At 46.7% G+C, this 22,606-nt stretch overlaps 1 protein-coding gene across 5 annotated transcripts in view; it reads right to left on the bottom strand.

Annotated features, from left to right (window-relative positions):
• The window catches only part of ZNF333 (zinc finger protein 333), a 30,708-nt gene extending 15,276 nt beyond the window's left edge, over positions 1-15,432 (bottom strand). The window contains exons 1-6 of one of the 5 annotated variants that reach the window (XM_031006518.3): positions 15,111-15,432; positions 11,775-11,818; positions 10,143-10,266; positions 9,615-9,710; positions 6,021-6,103; positions 187-303 (exon numbers count right to left, since the gene is read on the bottom strand). In XM_031006518.3, coding sequence (XP_030862378.1) covers positions 187-303; positions 6,021-6,103; positions 9,615-9,710; positions 10,143-10,266; positions 11,775-11,777 — 423 coding nt within the window. In that variant the 5' untranslated portion in view covers positions 11,778-11,818; positions 15,111-15,432. Of the gene's footprint in view, positions 1-186; positions 304-6,020; positions 6,104-9,614; positions 9,711-10,142; positions 10,336-11,774; positions 11,819-15,110 lie in introns of all 5 variants that reach the window. The other 4 variants (XM_055371987.2, XM_063701790.1, XM_063701791.1 and 1 more) reach the window with 4 other exon arrangements.
• Between the last annotated feature and the right edge of the window lie 7,174 nt (positions 15,433-22,606).

Raw genomic sequence — 22,606 nt, 5'->3', positions numbered from 1 at the left:
CATCACCCTGGGGACAAGTATATTCAACACAGAAACAGACTCCACCACCCCAAGCCCATAGCCTGGGCCTCCTACAGGCCCCAAACACCCTCCTTTCCCTCCCCTCCCCCAATTTACAGACAACCCACACCCCAGGCCTTCCTGACTGCACCTGGTGCCATCACAGTGAACCTCTCCCAGGCTTACCGTGCATCCCGGAGACCAAGGCGGCTCCTGGAGAGCTGGCCGGTCCTCTCGAGTCCATGGTGTCTCCCTCTCTTCTATGGAGGGCACCAGCTGCATCCTCAGGAACAGCCCCGGCCCCTGGCAAAAGACAAGAGGGTGCTGAGCAGGACAGAGGTGGCACCACAGCTGTTCTCAGCCCGAGAGACCTTTGGTTTGGGGCTTAGGGCTGCCAGAAGTCAAGGCAAATGGGGATGGGTGCAGTGGCTCATGCCCATAATCCCAGCACTTTGGGAGGCTGAGGTGAAGAACTGCTTGAGGCCAGGAGTTCAAGAGCAGCCTGGCCAACATGGCGAAGCCCCATTGATATGGTTTGGCTCTGTCCCCATCAAAATCTCATCTTGGATTCCCACGTGTTGTGGGAGGGACCCAGTGGGAGGTAACTGATTCATGGGGACAGGTCTTTCTCATGATTGTTCTCGTGATAATGAGTAAGTCTCACGAGATCTGATGGTTATTATAAGGGGAGTTTCCCTGCACAAGGTCTCTTTACTTGCTGCCATCCATGTAAGACGTGACTTGTTCCTCCTTGCCTTCTGCCATGATTGTGAGGCTTCCCTGGCCACATGGAACTGTAAGTCCAATTAAACCTTTCTCTTTTGTAAATTGCCCAGTCTCGGGTATGTCTTTATCAGCAGTGTGAACACAGACTAATACACCCGTCTCTACTAAAAATACAAAAATTAGCCAAGTGTGGTAGTGTACATCTAAGCTCCCAGCTGTTTAGGAGGCTGAAGCATGAGAATCACTTGAACCTGGGAGGCAGAAGTTGCAGTGAGCTGAGATTACAACACTGCACTCCAGCCTGGACGACAGAGCGAGATTGTGTCTTAAAAAAAAAGTCAGGGTACACGGGTCTGACATCTGGTAGCCTCAGACCTAGTAACTACTCCCCACCTATGGCAGGCACCAGCTACCACCGAGGGTCTCGAGGCTTGAACACACTGCAGATACAAAGACAGACCTGAGGTTAGGACAGAGCCCCTGAAGAGGCTATGAGACATTTCACTATAGAAAGGTGTGGCACAGAGGGATGGCCGTGTGAAGAGGCAGCAGGAGGGTGGCCACCTGCAAGCCAAGGAGAGAGTCCTCAGGAGAACCCAGCCCTGCCGCCACCTTGATCTTGGGCTTCCAGCCTCCATAAGGGTGAGAAAATAAGTTTCTGCTGTTTAAGTCACCCAAAAACCAAAAAAGAAAGCAAGGTCGGGAGATCTTGGTTCTGAACAGGAATGCTGTCCTTGTCCACAGGGCATCCATCATTCACAGGGCCAAACTGCCTGCCAACTTCATCTCCAAATCCCCTGTGACCCAGAGCCCACATGCCGTACCAGCTCCTTATCTCACTCTCACCCAGCCAATATTTCCCCTGCCCTAAATCAACCAGGGACAGCACCTATCCCCCAAGGTCCACTAAAATTATTCAAACTGACAAATCCTGAGTGGTTTACCCTGTGGAAACTCCAAGAAAGGCTCTGGCCTGGGCTATCCCCTCGCTCCTTTCTGCCTCCAGGCTGACCTTGGTGCTTCCCTATGTGGACCTGTGTGGCATGGTGTGCCCTGTCCTCCCAGGAAATACAAGTAATCAAAATTTTCCAATGATAATGGCCTCTCTGTGTCATAAATCAAAATCCCACGGGTACATTTTGAGACAAATGTTTCCATCAGAATCATTTTGACACAGGTCACTCAACTTAAAGAAACTGTTTTTAGGCGTTCTGCCTATTTGTCGAACAAATATGTACTGGGCTGATATGGTTTGGCTGTGTCCCCACCCAAATCTCATCTTGAATTGTAGTTCCCATAATCCCCGTATGTCATGGGAGGGACCCAGTGGGAGGTAATTGAATCATGGAGGTGGTTACCCCCATGCTGCTGTTCTCGAAATAGTGAGTGAGTTCTCACAAGATCTGATGGTTTTTTTTTTTTTTTTTTTTTGAGACAGAGTCTTGCTGTCGCCCAGGCTGGAGTGCAGTGGCGCGATCTCGGCTCACTGCAAGCTCCGCCCCCTGGGGTTCACGCCATTCTCCTGCCTCAGCCTCCCAAGTAGCTGGGACTACAGGCACCCACCACCACGCCCGGCTAATTTTTTGCATTGTTAGTAGAGACGGGGTTTCACCGTGTTAGCCAGGATGGTCTCGATCTCCTGACCTCATGATCCGCCCGCCTCGGCCTCCCAAAGTGCTGGGATTACAGGTGTGAGCCACCACGCCCGGCCACGATCTGATGGTTTTATAAAGGGTTTTTCCCCCTTTTGTTTATACTTCTCCTTGCCGCCCACCATGTGAAGGATGTGTTTGTGTCCCCTGCCGCCATGTTGTAAGTTTCCTGAGGCCTCCCCAGCCATGCTGAACTGTGAGTCAATTAAACCTGCATCCTTTATAGATGACCCAACTCAGGTATCTCTTTATCAGCAGGGTGAGAACAGACTAAGACATGGGCACTGCTAGTGCAGGCCCTGGGGATGCAGCAGAGGATGAGCCTGGGACAGAAGAAGGGCTGAGCCTGGAGAGGCCTGTTCCTCAGCCTCCCTTGGGGCGTTTTATTTTTCTTTTTTTGAGACAGAATCCTGCTCCGTCACCCAGGCTGGAGAGCAGTGGTGTAAACACATGGCTCACTGCAGCCTTGAATTCCTGGGCTCAAGCAATTTTCTCGCCTCAGCCTCCCAAGTAGCTGAACTACAGGTGCACACCACCACACCTAGCCTTGACTAATTTTTGTATGTTTTGCAGAGATGGGTTCTTGCTATATTGCCCAGGCTGGTTTCAAACTCCTGGGCTCCAGTGGTCCTCCCACCTCAGCATCCTGAGTTGCTGGGATTCTGGGGTGAGCCCCTGTGCCTGGCTTCCTTGGGACTCTTCTAAGAGCAGTTTCCCACCCTCCTCTTCACTGGTCCCTCTGCTGGACCAGCCGACCAAAGAGAGGGAGGCCATGGGGACTCAATCTGTCCCTGGCCATCAGCACTTTTTCCCATGTGACAGGGAGGTCTCGGAGCCACCATACAGGGTCTCAATGATTGTGACAAGGCACAATGATGCCTGGCATGGCCTGGAAGGGCTACCTAAAGGGTCAGCACCATCAACCCAGCAGCAGGTTGTATGATCGTCAGGCAGTAGAACCTGACAGCTGAGACTGTGGTCTCTGCAGTTAGGTCTGGGTTCAACTCCTAGCTCCAAACCCACCTCTACTACTCACGGGCTTGATGTCTTCAGGGATGAACTCCTCAGCTTCTCTAAACATGTGTCCATAGGTGGACCTCCTCTGCCCACTCAGAATAGTCTGTGACCGCCTGTTTCCTGGGGCTCTGATGTAACAAGAGCCCCATGCCTGCCACTCTCAGTACCCATTATGGAGGGGCTTGTTGGGCTGGGTGTGGAGTTCTGTGGAGGGCACTGGAGCCCTGTACTGAAAGGAGAGAGCCCACAGAAACAAAGAGGGCACTGGGCCCTCGTTGCTCATTCTGCCTCCCTCTCTCCTTTCTTCACATGGGGTCCACCTGCTGAGCAAGAGAGACATGGAGGTGGAGGATGGGGCCTGGAGATGCCTTCTGCAACACCTTATCCATTCATTCCTTCATTCAACAAGCATTGGGGGCTACAGGACACACAGAATGCCCTGCAATGGCAGCCTGCACAACACAGCGAGACTTCGTCTCCAAAACAATTTTTTAAAATCAGCCAGGTGTAGTGGTGCGTGCCTGTAGTCCCAGCTACTCGGGAGGAGGCTGAGGCAGGAAGAGCACTTGAGCTAATAAGTTCGAAGCTACAGGGAGCTATGATCGTGCCAGTGCACTCCTGCCTAGGTGACAGAACAAGACCCCATATCTATTTAAAAAGAAAAGAAAGAAAAAAGGATGTTCTGTAATGAGGCTTACCGCAACCACCACATCGGATGAGGAACCTGCAATCCAGCAGCCCTGATAAGACATTCTCAGAACTCAAGGTCTCAAAACCCAAGCACCTGATCCCAAGGAGCTACTGGAGGGTGTTCTCCACCAAAACAAGAGTGTAAACCAAGGACGAGGAGGGCCTGGGGAGTGAGGAGGGCTGTCAGCTGCCCAGGGGTCTGTTACAGCCAGGCAGGTTGTGAGTTTTGGCTGATCTGCAGCCCACACCAAGCTGCACAGGGTTGAGGCTTCTCTGTGTTCCAGAAGCTTCCCTGGCAAAGAAGTTGAATGTGGGTCTCTAAAACCGAGGCCACTGCACCCCATCCACTGCGTGGGGCATCCCTGACGCTCTGATGCTGACATCCATCCATGACACACGGGAAGGGGCACTGACTGAGGGATCCCGGGGTTCTCACTGACCCTGGGACTAATACACCCCACTTGGGGGTGACGCTGAGCTCTGTGCCTCCTTCTAACCAAACCCTAACTCTAACTTTCACCAATACTCAGGAATGGGAACTCAAACTTTGGAAGGTCCTCTTGTTTGAGGCGGAGGAAATTCAGGGCCAAAGGGGGGATGGTGGGGACTCCGTGTATATTTTCTCCTGTACTATTAATGTACAAGCTCGTATGGAAGGCTTTTTCCACACTGAAAAGGGCTTCCTTCCAGTGTGGGATCTAGACTGGTCTCCTAAGAAGAAAAGGATGCCCAACAACTTTCCCACATTCTTTCCAATCAAAGTGGCCTCTGTCTTGCCAGTTCTCTCACCCACATCCAGGTTACAGCTCCTCCAGAAACATTTCCTGCCTCCTTTCAACTCATCAGGAGCCTTTTCTCCAGGTGGAGCTTGCTCCTGACAAGAGGTGAGTAATGGCTGGGCCCACTGGCTCACACCTGTAGTCCCAGCTACTTGGGTGGCTGAGGTGGGAGGAACACATGAGGCCAGGAGTTCGAGATCATCCTGGGCAACATAGCAAGACCCCATCTCTAAGAAAAAAAAGAAGAAAGAAAAAGAAAAAATTAGCTGGGCATGGTGACTCAGGCCTGTGGTCCCAGGCACTCGGGAGGCTGAGGTAGAAGGATTGCTTGAGCCCAGGAGTTTGAGGCTGCAGTGAGCCATGAACATGCCGCTGCATTCCAGCCTGTGTGGCAGAGCAAGACCCTGTCTTTTAAAAAACAAAAAAAGAGGTGAGTGATGGTGGAAAGCTCGCCAATATCTGTGCCAGTGCCCAGGGGTCCTCCCCACTGGGAGTATATTCTCAGCATTTTCAAGCCATGCCTTGTTTAGACAGCTGGAGTTCATCAAGTTGAGTGTGTTGCCAGCTCTACCACAGGGCTGCCTCCTATTCACAATGGGGCTTCTCTACCAGGAGGGGTTTTTCTGACAGTTGCTGAGGAGGAAGTCGTATTTCACACACTCAATGTCTGACTCACATTTATTAAAACGTTTCCTTCAGGAAACCTTCTAGAAAAAAAGAATCTTGAGGCAGGCAGATCACTTGAGGCCAGGAGTTCGAGACCAGCCTGGCCAACACAGTGAAACCCTGTCTCTACCAAAAAATACAAAAATTAGCCAGACGTGGTGGTGCATGCCTGCAGTCCCAACTACTCGGGAGGCTGAAGCAGGAAAATCACTCGATCCTGGGAGGTGGAGGCTGAAATGAGCCGAGATCATGCCACTGCACTCCAGCCTGGGTGACAGAGCAAGACTCTGTCTCAAAAAAAAAAAAGTCTTGAGCAACAGTCAGGGTTTGCCCAAATTCAGAAGTCACAGGCACTCCCCTCAGACACTGTTTCCCTTCCAAGAGACACCCATGCTGCTAACATCTCCCTGGCTCTGGTCCTGTATTTCCACCTCACGTGTTCCTCAACTTCTCCCATGCTGGGAGCCGGGGAAAACCCCGTGCATCTTACCATTTGCATGTCCCTGGAGGATGCTTCTTCCAAAAGATCCTGCATAGAAGGCAACTCTTTGGGTTTAAGTTGAGATTCCCAGGCTGAAATGAATGGGAGAAAAAATGAACTCCTTTCAGAAAGAAATAGTGACATTAATTGAAAATATATATTCACATATATATGTGAATATATATACACACTATACACACATAGGCTTTTTCTTTTAATGTTGAATATAAATATTCAAATTTTAATACCAAATACATATATTCAAGTTGAGATTTCCAGTCTGAAATGAATTGGGAAAAAATAAACTCCTTTCAAAAAGAAATAGTGGCATAAAATTGAAAATATATATGTGTGTATATATATATATATATATATACATATATATATATATATATTTGTGTGTGTGTACACACATTCACGTTTTTTGTTTTTTTTTTTTTTGAGACAGAGTCTTGCTCTTTCGCCCAGGCTGGAGTGCAGTGGCGCAATCTTGGCTCACTGCAACCTCTGCCTCCTGAGTTCAAGCAATTCTCTGCCTCAGCCTCCCAAGTAGTTGGGATTACAGGCACCCGCCACCACGTCTGGCTAATTTTTTTTGTATTTTTAGTAGAGACAGGATTTCACCATCTTGGCCAGGCTGGTCTTGAACTCCTGACCTTGTGATCCACCCGCCTCAGCCTCCCAAAGTGCTGGGATTACAGGCATGAGCCACATGTTTTCTTTACTTTTTATTTTTGAGATAGGGTCTCACTCTGTCACCCAGGCTGGAGTGCAGTGTTGCGATCTTGGCTCACTGCAACCTCCACCTCCCAGGTTCAAGCAATTCTTGTGCCTCAGCCTCCCAAGTAGCTGGGATTACAGGCATGCACCACCATGCCCAGCTAATTTTTTTTTTTTTTTTTTTGAGACGGAGTCTCGCTCTGTTGCCCAGGCTGGAGTACAATGGCATGATCTCGGCTCACTGCAACCTCCGCCTCCCAGGTTCAAGTGATTCTAGTGTCTCAACCTCCTGAGTAGCTGGGATTACAGGTGCGCACCACCATGTCAGGCTAATTTTTGTATTTTTAGTAGAGACAGGGTTTCACCACGTTGGGCCAGGCTGGTCTCGAACTCCTGACCTGAAGTGATCCACCCAAAGTGCCGGGACTGCAGGCATGAGCCACCACGCCCAGCCCAGCTTTTAGTACTGACCTTGGACTTGGGAAGATCCTGAAAGGGAAGACAGCATCTGTATGTAGGGCTATGTGTGGACTCTGGCAGTCATAGGAATGAGGGGGAAATGAGAGGCAATTTCCTAGCTAAGAATTCTATGAGGACTGAGACTATTTCCAGAAAGCAGATGTTATTAGAAAAAAGAGTAAGAAAGAACTAGACAAAGAACATACATAAAAAGGTTAAATTTAAAGAGGAATTGGATGACAAGTATGGGCGAGAATGTGGATAAATCAAAACTCTCATCACCGCTGGTGGGAATGTAAAATGGTGTACCTGTGTTGGAAAGTGGTATGACAGTTGCTCAAGAAGTTAAGCATAGCATTACCATATAAGCCAGCAATTCTGCTCCTCGGTATATACCTAAGAGAATTAAGTACATGTCTACATAAATCTTGTACACAAGGCCAGGCACAGTGGCGCACGCCTGTAATCCCACCACTCTGGGAGGCCAAGGTGGGAGGATCACCCAAGCCCAGGAGTTCAAGACCAGCCTGGGCAACATAGGAAGAATGGTCTCTAGAAAAAAATTTAAAATTAGCCAGGCATGAGGGCATGCACCTGTGGTCCCAGCTACTCAAGAGACTGAGGTGGGAGGATTGCTTGAGCCCAAAAGGCTGAGGCTGCAGTGACCTATGATTGCATCACTGCACTCCAGCCTGGGCGGCAGAACAAGACCTTATCTCAAAAAAAAAAAAAAAAAAAGAAAGAAAAGAAAAGAAATATTGTACACAAACATTCACAGCAACATTATTCACAATAGCTAAAAAGTAGAAACAATCCAACTGTCTATCAACTGATGAACGAATAATCAAAATGTAGCTTATCCATACAATGTATATTATTCAGCCTTAAAAAAGGAATTAAGTTCTGATTCATGCTACAACATGGATGGATCTGGAAAACATAAAGCTAAGTGAAAGAAGACAGATACTGCTGTAGTTTAAGTGTGTCCTCCACAGTTCATGGGTTGGAAGCAATTCCCATACGACAGTATTGAGAGCTGGAACTTTAAAAGGTGATTAGGTGGCCGGGCACAATGGCTCACGCCTGTAATCCCAGCATTTTGTGAGGCTGAGGTGGGTGGACCACGAGATGAGGAGTTCTCGACCAGCCTGACCAACACAGTGAAACCCCATCTCTACTAAAAATACAAAAATTAGCCGGGTGTGGTGGCGTGCACCTGTAGTCCCAGCTACTCAGGAGACTCAGGCAGGAGAATCGCTTGAACCCAGGAGGCAGAGGTTGCAGTGAGCCGAGATCGCACCACTGCACTCCAGCCTGGGTGACAGGGCGAGACTCTGTCCCAAAAAAAAAAAAAAAAAGGTGATTAGGTCATGAGGAATCTGCCCTGTGATTACTTCAGAAGGGGGTTAGTTATCTCAAGAGTGGCCTTGCTGTAAAAACCAGTCTGGGCCTCTCTTGTTCTCTTGCAACATGATCTCGTCCACCATGTTATGATGCTGCAAGAAGGCCCTTACCAGATGCAGCCCCTCAGCCTTAGACTTCCCAGCCTCCAGAACCAGGAGTCAAATAAACTTCTATTGTTTATAAACACCCAGTCTAACTTACTTGCAACACAAAACTATTATACTAAGCCAGATACCAAAGGCTACTTATGATACTATTTCCATATACAAATGTCTATATAGGACAATCCATAGAGACAGAAAGCAGATTAGTGGCTGCCAGGGGCTGAGGGAGGGGTAATGGGGAGTAACTGCCCATGGGGACAGGGTTTCTACTTGGCGTGATGAAAATGTTCTGGAATTAGGTAGTGGTGATGTTTACACAAGGTTGTGAACCACTGAACTGCACACTTTAAAGGGGTGAATTTCATGGTGTGTGACTTATAGCTCTAATTTTTGTTTTGTTTTGTTTTTTGGAGACAGAGTCTCGCTCTATCCCCCAGGCTGGAGTGCAGTGATGCAATCTTGGCTCACTGCAACTTCTACCTCCCAGGTTCAAGCAATTCTCATGCCTCAGCCTCCCAAGTAGCTGGGATTACAGGTGCGCACCATCACATCCGGCTAATTTTTGGTAGAGATGGGGTTTTGCCATGTTGGCCAGGCTGGTCTCGAACTGACCTCAGGTGATCCACCAGCCTCGGCCTCCCAAAGTGCTGGGATTACATGCAAGAGCCACCACACCTGGCCCTCTAATTTTTTAAGAGAAATTAGAACAAATCTTTTTCTGAAACCAAAGGAAAGTAGGAGAGGAGGGCTAGAAAGTGAAAATAGAAGAGAAGCTAAAGGAACTTGAGAAACCTCGCTCCGAATGGCCTTCGATGTCCCCTCAGAACAAAGGGCCTTTGAAAATGCTCTTGACACTTCCCAAGGCACACCACCCAACCAGGGGGGTCGGGGGATCCACAGCCTGCCTGGTACTCACCAACACCTGTGGCATGGAGAATCCCTCGTTCTGTTGCCTTTGGCTCTGCTCTTTGCCCCAGCTGGGAGACACAACTGGGTTTGCATGGTGGAGTTCCTGCACGTGAAGAAAGACACAGGCGCTGAGAGAGAGAGGGCTTGCAGGGGAAAACAAACTCTTGTTTCTCAACTCAAACTCTCCTTCAGCTTCAACATGGGCTTCAGATTCTCTGGGCTGAGCAAGTGTGATGGGTAGCAAAGGGATCTTGCCCAATAGCTAATGAACTCAGGACCCAACCCACAAACACCCTCCCCTCTGCCCCAAGGGGCTGAGGCTGTCTCACCTCAGAAGCCTGGGGCCAAATTCAAGGAGACCCAAACAGGGCCTTACTACAGAGGGAAAGAAGTCAATGCAACAGATGAAGCTTTGTCATCCTGTGGACGGTAAGTGCCACAAAGCCTAAGCCACGTCTGTCTTGTTCACATGGCAGGCGCTTAAGAAGCATTTAGTGCCTGCGTACAGGAAGGAGCCAGGTGACGCCAGCCTTACCCCTGGAGGCCAGGGTCCTGCACTGGTCAAGCATCCTGTATTTGCACAGGCTCCTCCGTGCACTGTCCAGCAATGCCCACTCCTGGATGAACTCCACGGCCACATCCTCAAAGGTGACGGATTCCTAAAACAGCACACACATTCTGGCTCGGCAAAGACCACCCCCACCACTGAGCAGAACGACTGGTTATCACTGGAGAAGAGAAAATGTTCAGACACAGCAGGCGTGGAAAATCCAGCCTAAAGCCTATTTTTGTAAATAATGTTTTCTTGGCACACAGCCACGTGCATTTATTTACAATGCATCAATGACTGTTTTGAGGCCACAACGGCAGAACTGAGTAGTTGTGACAGAGATCACATGGGCCACCAAGCTGAAATGTTTACTTTCTTTTAACATTTGGATAAATCCTAAAGTGTAAGTTTTGGCTCTCTGTGTAACTCCACTGACTTGTGATGGCCAGAGCCTGTCCCTCCCAGCTTAGAGAGTTTTTCCTAAACTCCTTATCACAAATTGGCACAGCATCACAAATTTGGGATTGAAAGCTTAATTTCTGTGAAGTCCCTGGGATCCCCCAAGACTTACGTCCTTAATTATATACTTGTGAAAGTAGGACTTCCATTGCATCTGAGAGTCTTTTTCTTTTTTTTTTTTTTTTTTGAGACAGTCTTGCTCTGTCGTCCAAGCTGGAGTGCAGTGGCGCCATCTCGGCTCACTGCAAACTTCACCTCCTGGGTTCAAGCGATTTTCCTGCCTCAGCCTCCCAAGTAGCTGGGATTACAGGCGCGTGCCACACACCCAGCTAATTTTTTGTATTTTTAGTAGAGACAGAGTTTCACCATGTTGGCCAGGCTGGTCTTGAACTCCCAGCCTCAAGTGATCTGCCCGCCTCGGCCTCCCAAAGTGCTGGGATTACAGGCATGAGCCATCACGCCCGGCCTCATCTGAGAATCCTTTTAATTGCAGAATTCTTCAGAGCAGCGCTCTCCAACAGACATCACTCTCTGATGATGGGAATGTCCCATGCCTGCGCTTTCGAGAAAGGGGCTACCAGCACATGTGGCTGTTGAGCACTTGGGCAATGTGACTGGGGCGACTGAGAAACTGAGCGCTTAAACTTTTTAATTTTTTTTTTTTTTTTTTTTAGAGACAGGGTTTTACTCTGTAGCTTAGGCTGGAGTGCAGGGTCACAATCCTAGCTCAATGCAGCCTCAATCTCCTGGGCTCAAGCTATCCTCCCACCTCGACCTCCCAAGTAGCTGCGATTCCAGGCACACACAACCATGCCCGGCTAAATGTATTGAATCTTAATTAATTTAAGCTGAATTTATATTTCTATGGCCACATGTGTTTTCAATAGGTCTCATCAGGGATGACAAGGATGGCCCTGGAGGAGCTCCACTCGGAGCCCCAGGGTCTGCTGTGGGACTCTTCTTCCATGCCACCTTTAGAGGTCAGGCACAGAAGGAAGTCCCTAGGTCCCCTAGGGCAGGGATAAGGATGCTCCTCACTCACCCTTCCCTTTCTTCCTCAGTTGGGGAGGGAAGTGGCGAGAGAGAAGACAGGGCCCAGAGGACATAGTTATCCTACATATCCACCCCTTCAGCCACAGGAGCCCCCAGTTTCCTCACCATGACACTGGAGCCAGGGTTTGAGGTCTCAGTCGGTGTTCTCCCTGCAATAAAGGAGACACTGAGGTAAAAGAAGGGGTGAGGACGGAAGCAGAGCATTTTGGGGGATCTCCAGCAGAGTGGCCACAATCAAAACCCTTACAGGACATTTATCTCCATAAGCAACATGTTGGCCCCCAAGGCACCTTTCAAACAACAGCCTCTAGTGACTGCTACTGACTCTTCCCATGTCATCAAAGGAACATTTTAACTTCTAGCTTCCCTCAAAATACTTCTAAGATCTTCTACTTTTCCTCCACTGCCCACATGAAGGTGTGATTTGATATTTATTTCTTAAACGATTTTTGCCTCTCTCTCTCCAACTGTGATGTAAACCTTTTTTTTTGAGTCTCACTCTGTTGCTCAGGCTGGAGGCCAAGGTGGGTGGATCACTTGAGGTCAGGAATTTGAAACCAGCCTTGCCAATATGGTGAAACCCCATCTCTACTAAAAATACAAAAATTAGCTGGGCATGGTGGCGCACGCCTGTAATCCCAGCTGCTTGGGAGGGAGGCTGAGGCAGGAGAGTTGCTTGAACCCAGGAGGCGGAGGTTACAGTGAACTGAGATCGCGCCACGGCATTGCAGCCTGGGCAACAGACTAAGACTCCATGTCAAGAAAAAAAAAAAGAATAAGGTCCAGGTCAAGCACGGTGGCCCACGCCTATAATCCCAGCACTCTGGAAGGCCGAGGCAGGCGGATCACTTGGGGTCAGGAGTTCAAGACCAGCCTGGCCAACATGGTGAAACCCCATCTCTACTTAAAATACAAAAATTAGCTGGGCATGGTGGCACACATCTGTAATCCCAGCTACTCAGGAAGCTGAGGCCAGAAAATCGCTGGAACCCGGGAGGTGGAGGCTGCAATAAGCCCAGATCCCACACTGCACTCCAGCCTGGGTGACAGAGCAAGACTCTGTCTGAAAGAAAAAAAAAAATAAAAAGAAGATCCAACGCTCACCATGATCTTCAGGGACCTGCCTCCCTCTCTCACCTGGCTCATCCATTCAGTACTTTATTTTCTCTACTTTCGCTTTCTCTACCTGTTCTCAGCTCCTGGAACACAGCAGGCTTTGTACTGCCTGAAAGACTGTACATCTGGAATGTTCTCTCAAGTTTCCTCCGCTACCCCACTCCACAGCTAGACCCCTTGTTTAGCTATGTACAACTCATCTTGAAGGTTCAAACATTTGTTCCTTTTCAGATGTGTTTCCTGACATCCTCCCCAAGTTCTCCTGTTCCACGTTCTCATATTGCCTTTGGCACTATTAATTTACCAATATTATTAGCTAGAATAAAGCCTCCATAGGGACAAGCACTGTAACTATTTCAGTCCCACTGTTTCCCCATGTACAGGGTCCAATTCATTGAGGGCACCCCAGTGAAAATATGCCAAATAATCAACACTCCTCAAGAATGACTCAGTATAGCTAGCCTAAGAAGGAATATGCCCACGCACACACAAAACACAGTATGAGGCCAGGTATGGTGGCTCACGCCTATAATCCCAGCACTTTGGGAGGCCGAGGCGGGTGGATCACCTGAGGTCAGGAGTTCCAGACCAGCCTGGCCAACATGGTGAAACCCCGTCTCTACTAAAAATACAAAAATTAGCCGGGCATGGTGGCGGGCGCCTATAATCACAGCTGCCTGGGAAGCTGAGGCACGAGAATTGCTTGAACCCAGGAGGCGGAAGCTGCAGTGAGCCGAAATTGTGCCACTGCACTCCAGCCTGGGTGATGAAGTGAGACTCTGTCTCAAAAAAAAAAAAAAAAAGACAATATGACACCATAAAAATCAAATATAAGAATAACTTAAAGTGCCTGTCTTTCATAAGACATAATCACACAAGTTTCAGGTATCTTTAAGAAACAATATTAATTCTTTTTAAAAAGGCAAGGCAAGCGCATATATTCTTTGTGGAAACAAACACCTCACTCGTAAAACTGAAATCTGATGCATGATTTTCCTCTGGAGTTAATTTTTTCCTGATTTCTCAGTAGACACGAGCTTTAACCCCATTATTAAAAAAGACATCCCACTTATGGCCAACTCAATTTGAATTTCCAGTACTAACAAAGTTTATATCGTCTTTTCCCTGAAGTTCCATTAGTTTTGAAGCTCTGTGATTCACATGCTTGGGGGAAGGACTGGAGCCAACTTGAAAAGATCTGAATAACAATCTTAGGTTTCCTTGATAATAATATTTGTGAAATAACTGAGAAACGGCTTTTCTTAACCTAACAGTGAGAAACTCAATGCCCACAGCAGAAGTAAAAGTCGTCTCAAACATACAAAATAAAGAAAAACAAAAACAAAAAAAATTAAGAACTCCTCCTTTTGTTGTTGTTTTTGTTTTTGAGATGGAGTCTTGCTCTGTCACCCAGGCTGGAGTGCAGTGGCACAATCTCAGCTCACTGCAACCTCCGCCTCTGGTGTTCAAGCGATTCTCCTGTCTCAGCCTCCCGAGTAGTTGGGATTACAGGCGCCCACCACTACGCTAGGCTACTTTGTGTATTTTTAGTAAAGACAGGGTTTCACCATGTTGGCCAGGCTGGTCTCGAACTCCTGACCTCAGGTGATCCACCCGCCTCGGCCTCCCAAAGTGCTGGGATTACAGGAGTGAGCCACCAAGCCTGGCCAAAAGCTTTCTTATGAGAAAGAAAAGAAGAAAGAAAAAGTTATGGAAAAGGAAGAGATGCAAAGCCAAGCTAACAGATATTAAGCTAAAAGACTTCAAATTGTCAGTCTCCAAAAGAAATCTCTCGTCATCTAATTCATTCCTTAATGGAGGATGCATTCAATTTTTTAAGTAAATTTGGCCAATCAATTAAACCAGTTTGCACATGTGGACCCAGACCTCACTTTCCAGTTGCAAAGCTAGATAATATTAAGTATCATATCAAATAAAACGTGAATTACTAATTCGCAGTTATCTTGCATACTGTAGGCAAGGTAGGGCCGTCTTTATGCACTTTCCCTAAAAATTGGGAAGGACAGGTGAGAGCTGGGGCCGGTGTCACCACATTTCTGAGCTGTGGGACCTGGACTGTTTGGGATTTCCCTTTTGACAGGATGACAGCCCTGTCTGCCCGGATGGGGGGTACCTGAGAGCGAGAGACCGGGCGGCGGGCGCCCAGATGCGGGGCCCTGACTGTGTGGGCCTCACGCCGGCCACCGGCTGATCGCAGGGAGGAAGCCCCTCACACAGGCGGAGCTGTTCTAGGCCCTCCAGTCCCTCCCCGCGCCAGCCGAGCCCTCCCCGCCCTCCCCGCCCTCCCGAGGGGCCGGGCCACACCTGCAGACCAGCCGGAGACACTCCCACCGTGCCGCGCCGCGCCGCGCAGCACAGCTCAGCCGCCGTCGGCCGCCGCCGCGCGCACTCCCGCTTCCGGTCTCGGGGCCGCCGGGAACGGAAGTGGCTGTGGCTCCGGCTGTTGTGGCCAGGGTAGCCTTAGGCGGCGGCAGAAAAACTAACGTCTTCTTTAGCCTCCAAGGAGAAATTCTAGTATTCTTACCCGGGGGATGAGGTTAGGCTCTGGAGTGGGGTCCCACAGAGCATGGAGGGTGGTGCTGGGGGCGGAGCCTATGTCCGAGAGACAGGGATAGGGGTGGGGCTTAGGTCCCGGGGCAAAAGTGGGGCAGGGCCTGTGCGCGGGGGCGGGGTGGAGTGTGGCTTGCCCTCCGGTGGCTGATGGGCGGGGCTTGCACCCCAATGGCGGAGTGGGCGGGGCCTTGGTTTGCAGGGTGGTAGTAGGGGCGGGTCGTGCGCCTAAGGGGCAAAAATGGGGCGGGGCTTGTGCTTGGGGTGGGAATGGGAGCTGAACTTGCATTCGGAAGGCGGGATGAGGGGACCTGGGCTTCAAGGGTTGAGAGGGGCACACCCGACCCCTCCCCGGGGCTCTTTAGGGATGCTCAATATTTAACTTACCCTTTTCTCCTTCCTTTTCCCCAACCCCTTCCACCTTTATCCATGGGCTTAATCCAATCCCCTACAAAAATATACCCATACTTAAGATTGTTTTTGTATATTTTTATACGGCTGACCCTTAGGCAACGGGAGTTGGGGCGCCACCCTGTGCAGTGGAAAATTCACTTCTTTTGACTCCCCCAAAACCTACCTACTAATAGACTACTGTTAACCAGAAGCTTTACCAATAACATAAAGTTAGTTAACACATATTTTGTATATTATACGTATTATATGCCATATTCTTAAAATAAACTAAGCTCAGAGAAAAAGTGTTATTAAGAAAATCATGAAGAAGAGAAAATATATTTACTCTTCGTTACGTGGAAGTGATCGTAAAGATCATAAATAAAGGTCTTCATCGTCAGCTTCACCCTGAGTAGGCTGAGGAAAGGGAGGGGTTTGTCTTGCTGTCCCAAGGAGGACAAAGGTAGAAAAAAATCTACCTATAAGGGGATAGCCACAGTTCAAACCCTTGGTGTTCACGGGTCAACTAACTGTCTTTATTCTAAAAATAGGACGATGTATTTTTGTTTCTTCTACAGGTTGCCCTTCTCACTAAAAATAAGATGTGTGAATCTAAGACATAGATCTGACTTTTTAAAAACTATTTATTATGTAGCATACATAATACATACCTATAGGAAAAGTTCAAACGAGAGGCTCACTCTATTCCTAAATTTTCCTCCCCTGAAACAACCACTGTCACTAGTTCCCTGGTATTCTTTATATATCAAGCACATGTGCAGTCATGCACCACATAACAACGTTTTGGTCAACCACGAAACACATACGCAGTTGTGATCCCATAAGGTTATAATGGAGCTGAAAATTTCTTATCACCTAGTGATGTAGCTGTCACAATGTTGCAGTGCAACACATTACTCACATTTAAAAAGGTTTTAAAAATATGAAAAGACCGGGCACGGTGGCTTACGCCTGCAATCCCAAGACTTTGGGAGGCCGAGGCCGGTGGATCACTTGAGGTCAGCAGTTCGAGACCAGCCTGGCCAACATAGTGAAACCCCCAGTCTCTACTAATAATACAAAAATTAGCTGGGCATGGTGGCATGCGCCTGTAATCCCAGCTATTCGGGTGGCTGAGGCAGGAGAATTGTTTGAACCCAGGAGGTGGAGGATGCAGTGACCCAAGGTCTTGCCATTGCACTCCAGCCTGTGTGACAAGAGCAAAACTCCATCTCAAAAAAAAAAAATGAAAAATAGCTTATAGAATAAGGATATAAAGAAAGAAAATACCTTTATGCAGTACAATTTATCTGTGTTTTAAGCTAAATGTTCTTACAAAGAAGTTGGGCCGGGCGCGGTGGCTCATGCATGTAATCACAGCACACTTTGGGAGGCCAAGGCAGGAGGATCTCTTGAGTCCAGGAGTTCCAGATGACCAGCCTGGGCCACATAGCAAGACACTGTCTCTAAAAATAAAAATAAAAAAAGTATCATTTAAAAAACAAAATGTACAAAGGTTCAGTTATTTCAGATAAATAAGTTTTGGAGATCTAATGTACAGCATGGTGACTGTAGTTAACAGGAACATATTATGTACTTGAAATGTGCTAAGAGGGTAGGTCTTACGTGTTCTTACCACCAAAAAAAAAAAAGCAAATATGTGAGGTGATGGATGTGCTAATTGCTTCATTATTTCACTGTATGTATATCAAAACATCAAGCTGTACACCTTAAATATATACAATTTTTATTTGTCAACTATATCTCAACAAAGCTAGGAGTAAGAAAGGAGTCAGTGGCCAAGCATGGTGGCTCACGCCTGTAATCCCAGCACTTTGGGAGGCTGAGGCAGGTGGATCACCTGAGGTCAGGAGTTCAAGACCAGCCTGGCCAACATGGTGAAACCCCGTCTCTACTAAAAATACAAAAATTAGCCGGGCATGGTGGCAGGCACCTGTAATCCCAGCTACCCGGGAGGGTGATGCAGGAGAATCACTTGAACCTGGGAAGCAGATGTTGCAGTGAGCCGAGATCGCACCATTGCAATCCAGCCTGGGCAATAGAGGTAGACTCCGTTTCAAAAAAAAAGAAGTGAGAACATCCAGTATTTGGTCTGCTGTTCCTGTGTTAGTTTGCTAAGGATAATGGCCTCCAGTGCATCCATGTCCCTGCAAATAACATGAGCTGATTCTTTTTTACATCTGCATAGTATTCTATGGTGTGCGTGTACATTTTCTTTATATCGCCTGCTATTGATGGGCATTTAGGTTAGTTCCGCATCTTTGCTATTGTGAGTAATGCTGCAACGAACTTACATGCGCATGTGTCTTTATGATAAAATGATTTATATTTCTTTGGGTAGATACTCAGTAACGACATTGCTGGGCCAAATGGTATTTCTGTTTTTAGGTCTTTGAGGAATCGCCACACTGTTTTCCATTGTTAACCCCATTTTAAATGTGAGAAAGTAAACACTGAGTAAAATGAATCAACCTGACATGAAATCACCGAGCACAGAGACCACATATCTTAAACATTTGTCGGATGGATGGATGGGTTCACAAATGCATGAGTGAATAAATATCATGATCAGGCTTCCTAACTCTAATTCTCATGCACTTGTCACTAAATTTAGCTTACTGACTTAATGAGTATCTTTGGGCCTGAATGTCCCAGAATAATAAAGATACAATAATAGATTTAAGGTGATGTAAAAAAGAACAAGTTAATATCTCTGTAGGATTTGCCTTAACTCCTCATACCCGGAAGATTTAAGATTTAGACCGTCATCCGTACTTCAACCCAGCTTCTTAAAGCCCAGCATTTGAAGCTACTTTGGATTTCTTTTTCTTTAATCTTACCAGAAGATGGCACTATAATGTGAAGACTAAGCCCTCTGAGCTGGGCGCGGTGGCTCACGCCTGTAATCCCAGTGCTTTGGGAGGCCAAGGCAGGAGGATCACTTGAGGCCAGAAGTGCAAGACCAGCCTGGGCAATATAGAAAGACTCTATCTCAATTTCAAAAAGAAATTAAGCACTCTGAAATAGGACTCAATCATCATTATCATCATCATCAATAAAGTAATATTGATAATGGGGATCTTATTTGTGTCTTACTGTAAACCAAGCATTATATTTTTAAATCTCATCTCAGGATAAAACCAGAAAGTGTTAGGAAACTTGAATTATTTCTTCTTTTGTGTTGATGACATAACCAAATAAGGGAGGGATTTGGTTAGGTCACAATCCCTGGGAGGAGGGTAGGTCCTCATGATTTGCTGGGGTGCTCTTGGGAGAGAGGGAGTAAGGAAAGCAGGGTAGGAAGGAAAGGAAGGAGTTGAACAAAGATGTGGGCTCAGCTGGAGTCAAGCTTCAACCTAATCTCATAGGGAGCTCTGGAGTATGAGACACAGAACTGGTCCCATTCTACTTTGAGGAAAGGAGCTGGCATTTTGTACCCCCATCTTGGATAGCCATTGGCTGCAAGATGCCTCCCAAGGGTGGGGGATCATAACCTCCCAGAGCAACTCCTGTTCAGCTGAGGCAGCAATTATCTGAAGGAGGTATAAAATTAGTCATTCAAAATTTAAGCTATTGGGGCTGGACACAGTTGGTTCATGCCTGTAATACCGACATTTTGGGAGGCCTAGGTGGGAGGATCACTTGAGGCCAGGAGTTGTAGGCCAGCCTGGGCCACGTACAAAGGTCTCTGTCTCTACAAAAAAAAAAAAAAAAAAAAAAAATTTAATTAGGCATAGTGGCATATGCCTGTTGTCCCAGCTACTCAGGAGGCTAAGGTGGGAGAATCGATTTGAGTCCAGGGGTTCAAGGCTGCAGTGAGCCATGATCACACCACTGCACTCCAGCCTGGGTGACAGTGAGAATCCATCTCTAAATAAAAAGAAAATTAAGCTGTTGGAACTCAATTAAATTATTTAGGGCCTTAAAGGAATGTGAATTACAGGGCCCGAGTCACGTAACAGGCAGCTCAAACCCAGGAAGCCATAGCTTTTGTTTCTCTGATTACAGATTAAACCTTTTCCTTTACTGGCACTGTTTTGTAAAATGTTACAGGTGGTTGAAGAGCCAGGGAAGACCCTTCCTTCTCTGCTGTTGACTTTCAGTATAAATCAACTTCCCTTTTCCCTTTCTCACATAAGGACTTCATGGCTATTACACTGCCTTTAGAGGGAATGTTAAATACATGCTTTTAAATTGGAAAGAAAATGAAAACCAGCTACAACAAAAAGAAAACAAATCTTTTTTTGAGACAGAGTTTCACTCTCATTGCCCAGGCTGCAGCGCAGTGGCATGATGTTGGCTCACTGGAACCTCCACTTCCCAGGGTCAAGCAATTCTCCTGCCTCAGCCTCCCAAGTAGCTGGGATTACAGGTGCACGCTACCACGCCTGGCTACTTTTGTATTTTTAGTAGAGATGGGATTTCACCATGTCGGTCGGGCTAGTCTGGAACTCCTGACCTCAGGTGATCTGCCCGCCTCAGTCTCCCAGAGTGCTGGGATTACAAGCGTGAGCCACCACGCTTGGTCTTTTTTTTTGTTTTTTTTTTAAGGTAATTCAGTTTTAATTTATTTTCATCACTTTTTCTTCATAATCTAGATATTTTAAAATGCAAAGAAAATTAACTTTCAATGATATATTCAGGGACTGGCACTGAAAATTTTCAGACTGCAAATGAGTTATACAAATGAAAATATCAAATGGAGATCCAGTTATCACAATGAAAGCACTCAACATATTAAAAGTTCACAAATATTTGTATTGAGCACATTAAAAAAGTCAGCTTGCTAACTGTTGTGATTTTAAAGAACTAATGCAGAAGTCTGAAGAAAATAGATTAGTTAACTTATAAAGAGATTAAAGAGCCTGAAACAAGTAAAAAAAAAAAATCACACAGAAAAAAAAAACTGCAACTAATTAATTTGTTATAACTCATAAACCAGCCTTGTATAGAAAATGTAATCCTGTTAAATTTCTTTGTCTTCCTATACAAGCAAGAACTTAGCTTCTAACTTCAGGGCATTGACTCCATTTCTCTAGAGTTTGTGCATCCCAGAGTGGCTGTTCCTGGCTTTTCTCTTGTATGAGCTCTTTAAAACTGGAATCTGGTGCTTTTGATTATTTCAGGTTGATATATCAGACAGCCGTGACTGATAGCAACTAATTTACAACAGCTGGAGGATGAGTCCCTACAGAACAATCCATTTGTTCCTTAGGGCAAAGAAATACTTTCTTGACATTAATAAAATTTGATTTTATTTGTCATGGAAATAGTTCTAGAAAATAAACCAGAAAACGGGATCTGGGTGAGGGATCAACAGCATCCTCTCTGTAGGGATCGACACTTAAATAAATTCAACCTGACTACCAAGCTGGCTGCCATGATCATCTTTGAGCCTGTCGAGAATTAAGCATTACTGCCAGGCGTGGTGGCTCACACCTGTAATCCCAGCATTTTAGGAAGCCGAGGTGGGCGGATCACTAGAGATCAGGAGTTCGAGACCAGCCTGGCCAACATGGTGAAACCCCGTTTCTACTAAAAATACAAAAATTAGCTGGGCATGGTAGCAGGCACCTGTAATCCCAGCTACTCAGGAGGCTGAGGCAGGAGAGGCACTTGAAACTGGGAGGCAGAGGATGCAGTGAGCTGAGAATCGCACCACTGCACTCCAGCCAGGGTGACAGAGTGAGACTCCGTCTCAAAATATAAAAAAAGAATTAAGCATTACTTGCGCCAAAGAATATGAAGTTCCAGTTAAACAGGAGGAATGAGTTTTCAAGATCTATTGCCCAGCAAGGTGCCAATAGTTAATAATTCATTGTATATTTGAAAATTGTTTTAAAAAATACATTTTGGCCAGGCGCAGTCGCTCATGCCTGTATTCCCAGCACTTTGGGAAGCCGAGGTGGGAGGACAGCTTGAGCTCTGGAGTTGGAGACCAGCCTAGGCAACATGGCAAGACCCCATCTCATATATATATATATATATATATATATATATATATATATATATATATATATATGCCAGGCATGGTGGCATGCCCCTGTAGTCCCAGCTACTCAGGAGGCTGGAGCAAGAGGACCGCTTGATCCCAGGAGTTCGAGGCTGCAGTGAGCTATGATCACATCACTGCACTCCAACCTGGGCAACAGAGCAAGACCCTGTCTCTAAAAAATATATATATATTTTATTTATTTATTTAATATTCTCACTACAACAAAATATATAAGTATGTGAAGTAATGAATGTGTTAATTCACTTGGTAAAATCATTCCACATGTATACGTATATCAACACATTACATAGTACCCCATCAATATATACAATTCTTATTTTTTCAATGAAAAATAACAACAGAAATTGAAAAAAAGAATCATGTGGAAGCTGCTCACTCCCATATTTATCATGTGATGTTGCAACACGGCTAATGAGAATTGTTATTTTGAACACTTTAAAATGAAGAGGAAGTGACATTCATACTCTGTGTAGCAACGTTTGAGGCAGTGGGTGAGCATGACCCAGATAAAGGTTTGAGCAATGCAGTTGATGCTCCTGGAGCTCCACCCAGTTGCTCTTCATGGTTGCATTCATTCATTTACCTGTGAGGTTTGGCTTGCACCCACCCCCAGGGCAGCCACAGCCAGTGATTGATTGACATAAGGGCCTTGTATAAGGGCCCTGCCTCAAGATGGATCAACTCCATGGTGCACAGTCCAGAGCTCCCCATGGGATTAGGCTGAGGCTAGACTCTTGCTGAGACTACCTCCTTGTTTAGCTCCTTCCTCTGTCCTATCCTTCTTCAGTTCTCTTCTTCTAGGAGTAACCCCTCTGTAAGA

Source organism: Gorilla gorilla, chromosome 20 (assembly GCF_029281585.2).
Source record: "Gorilla gorilla gorilla isolate KB3781 chromosome 20, NHGRI_mGorGor1-v2.1_pri, whole genome shotgun sequence".
NCBI classification, from domain to species: Eukaryota; Metazoa; Chordata; class Mammalia; order Primates; family Hominidae; genus Gorilla; species Gorilla gorilla.
This window is presented reverse-complemented; position numbering and strand designations above follow the sequence as displayed.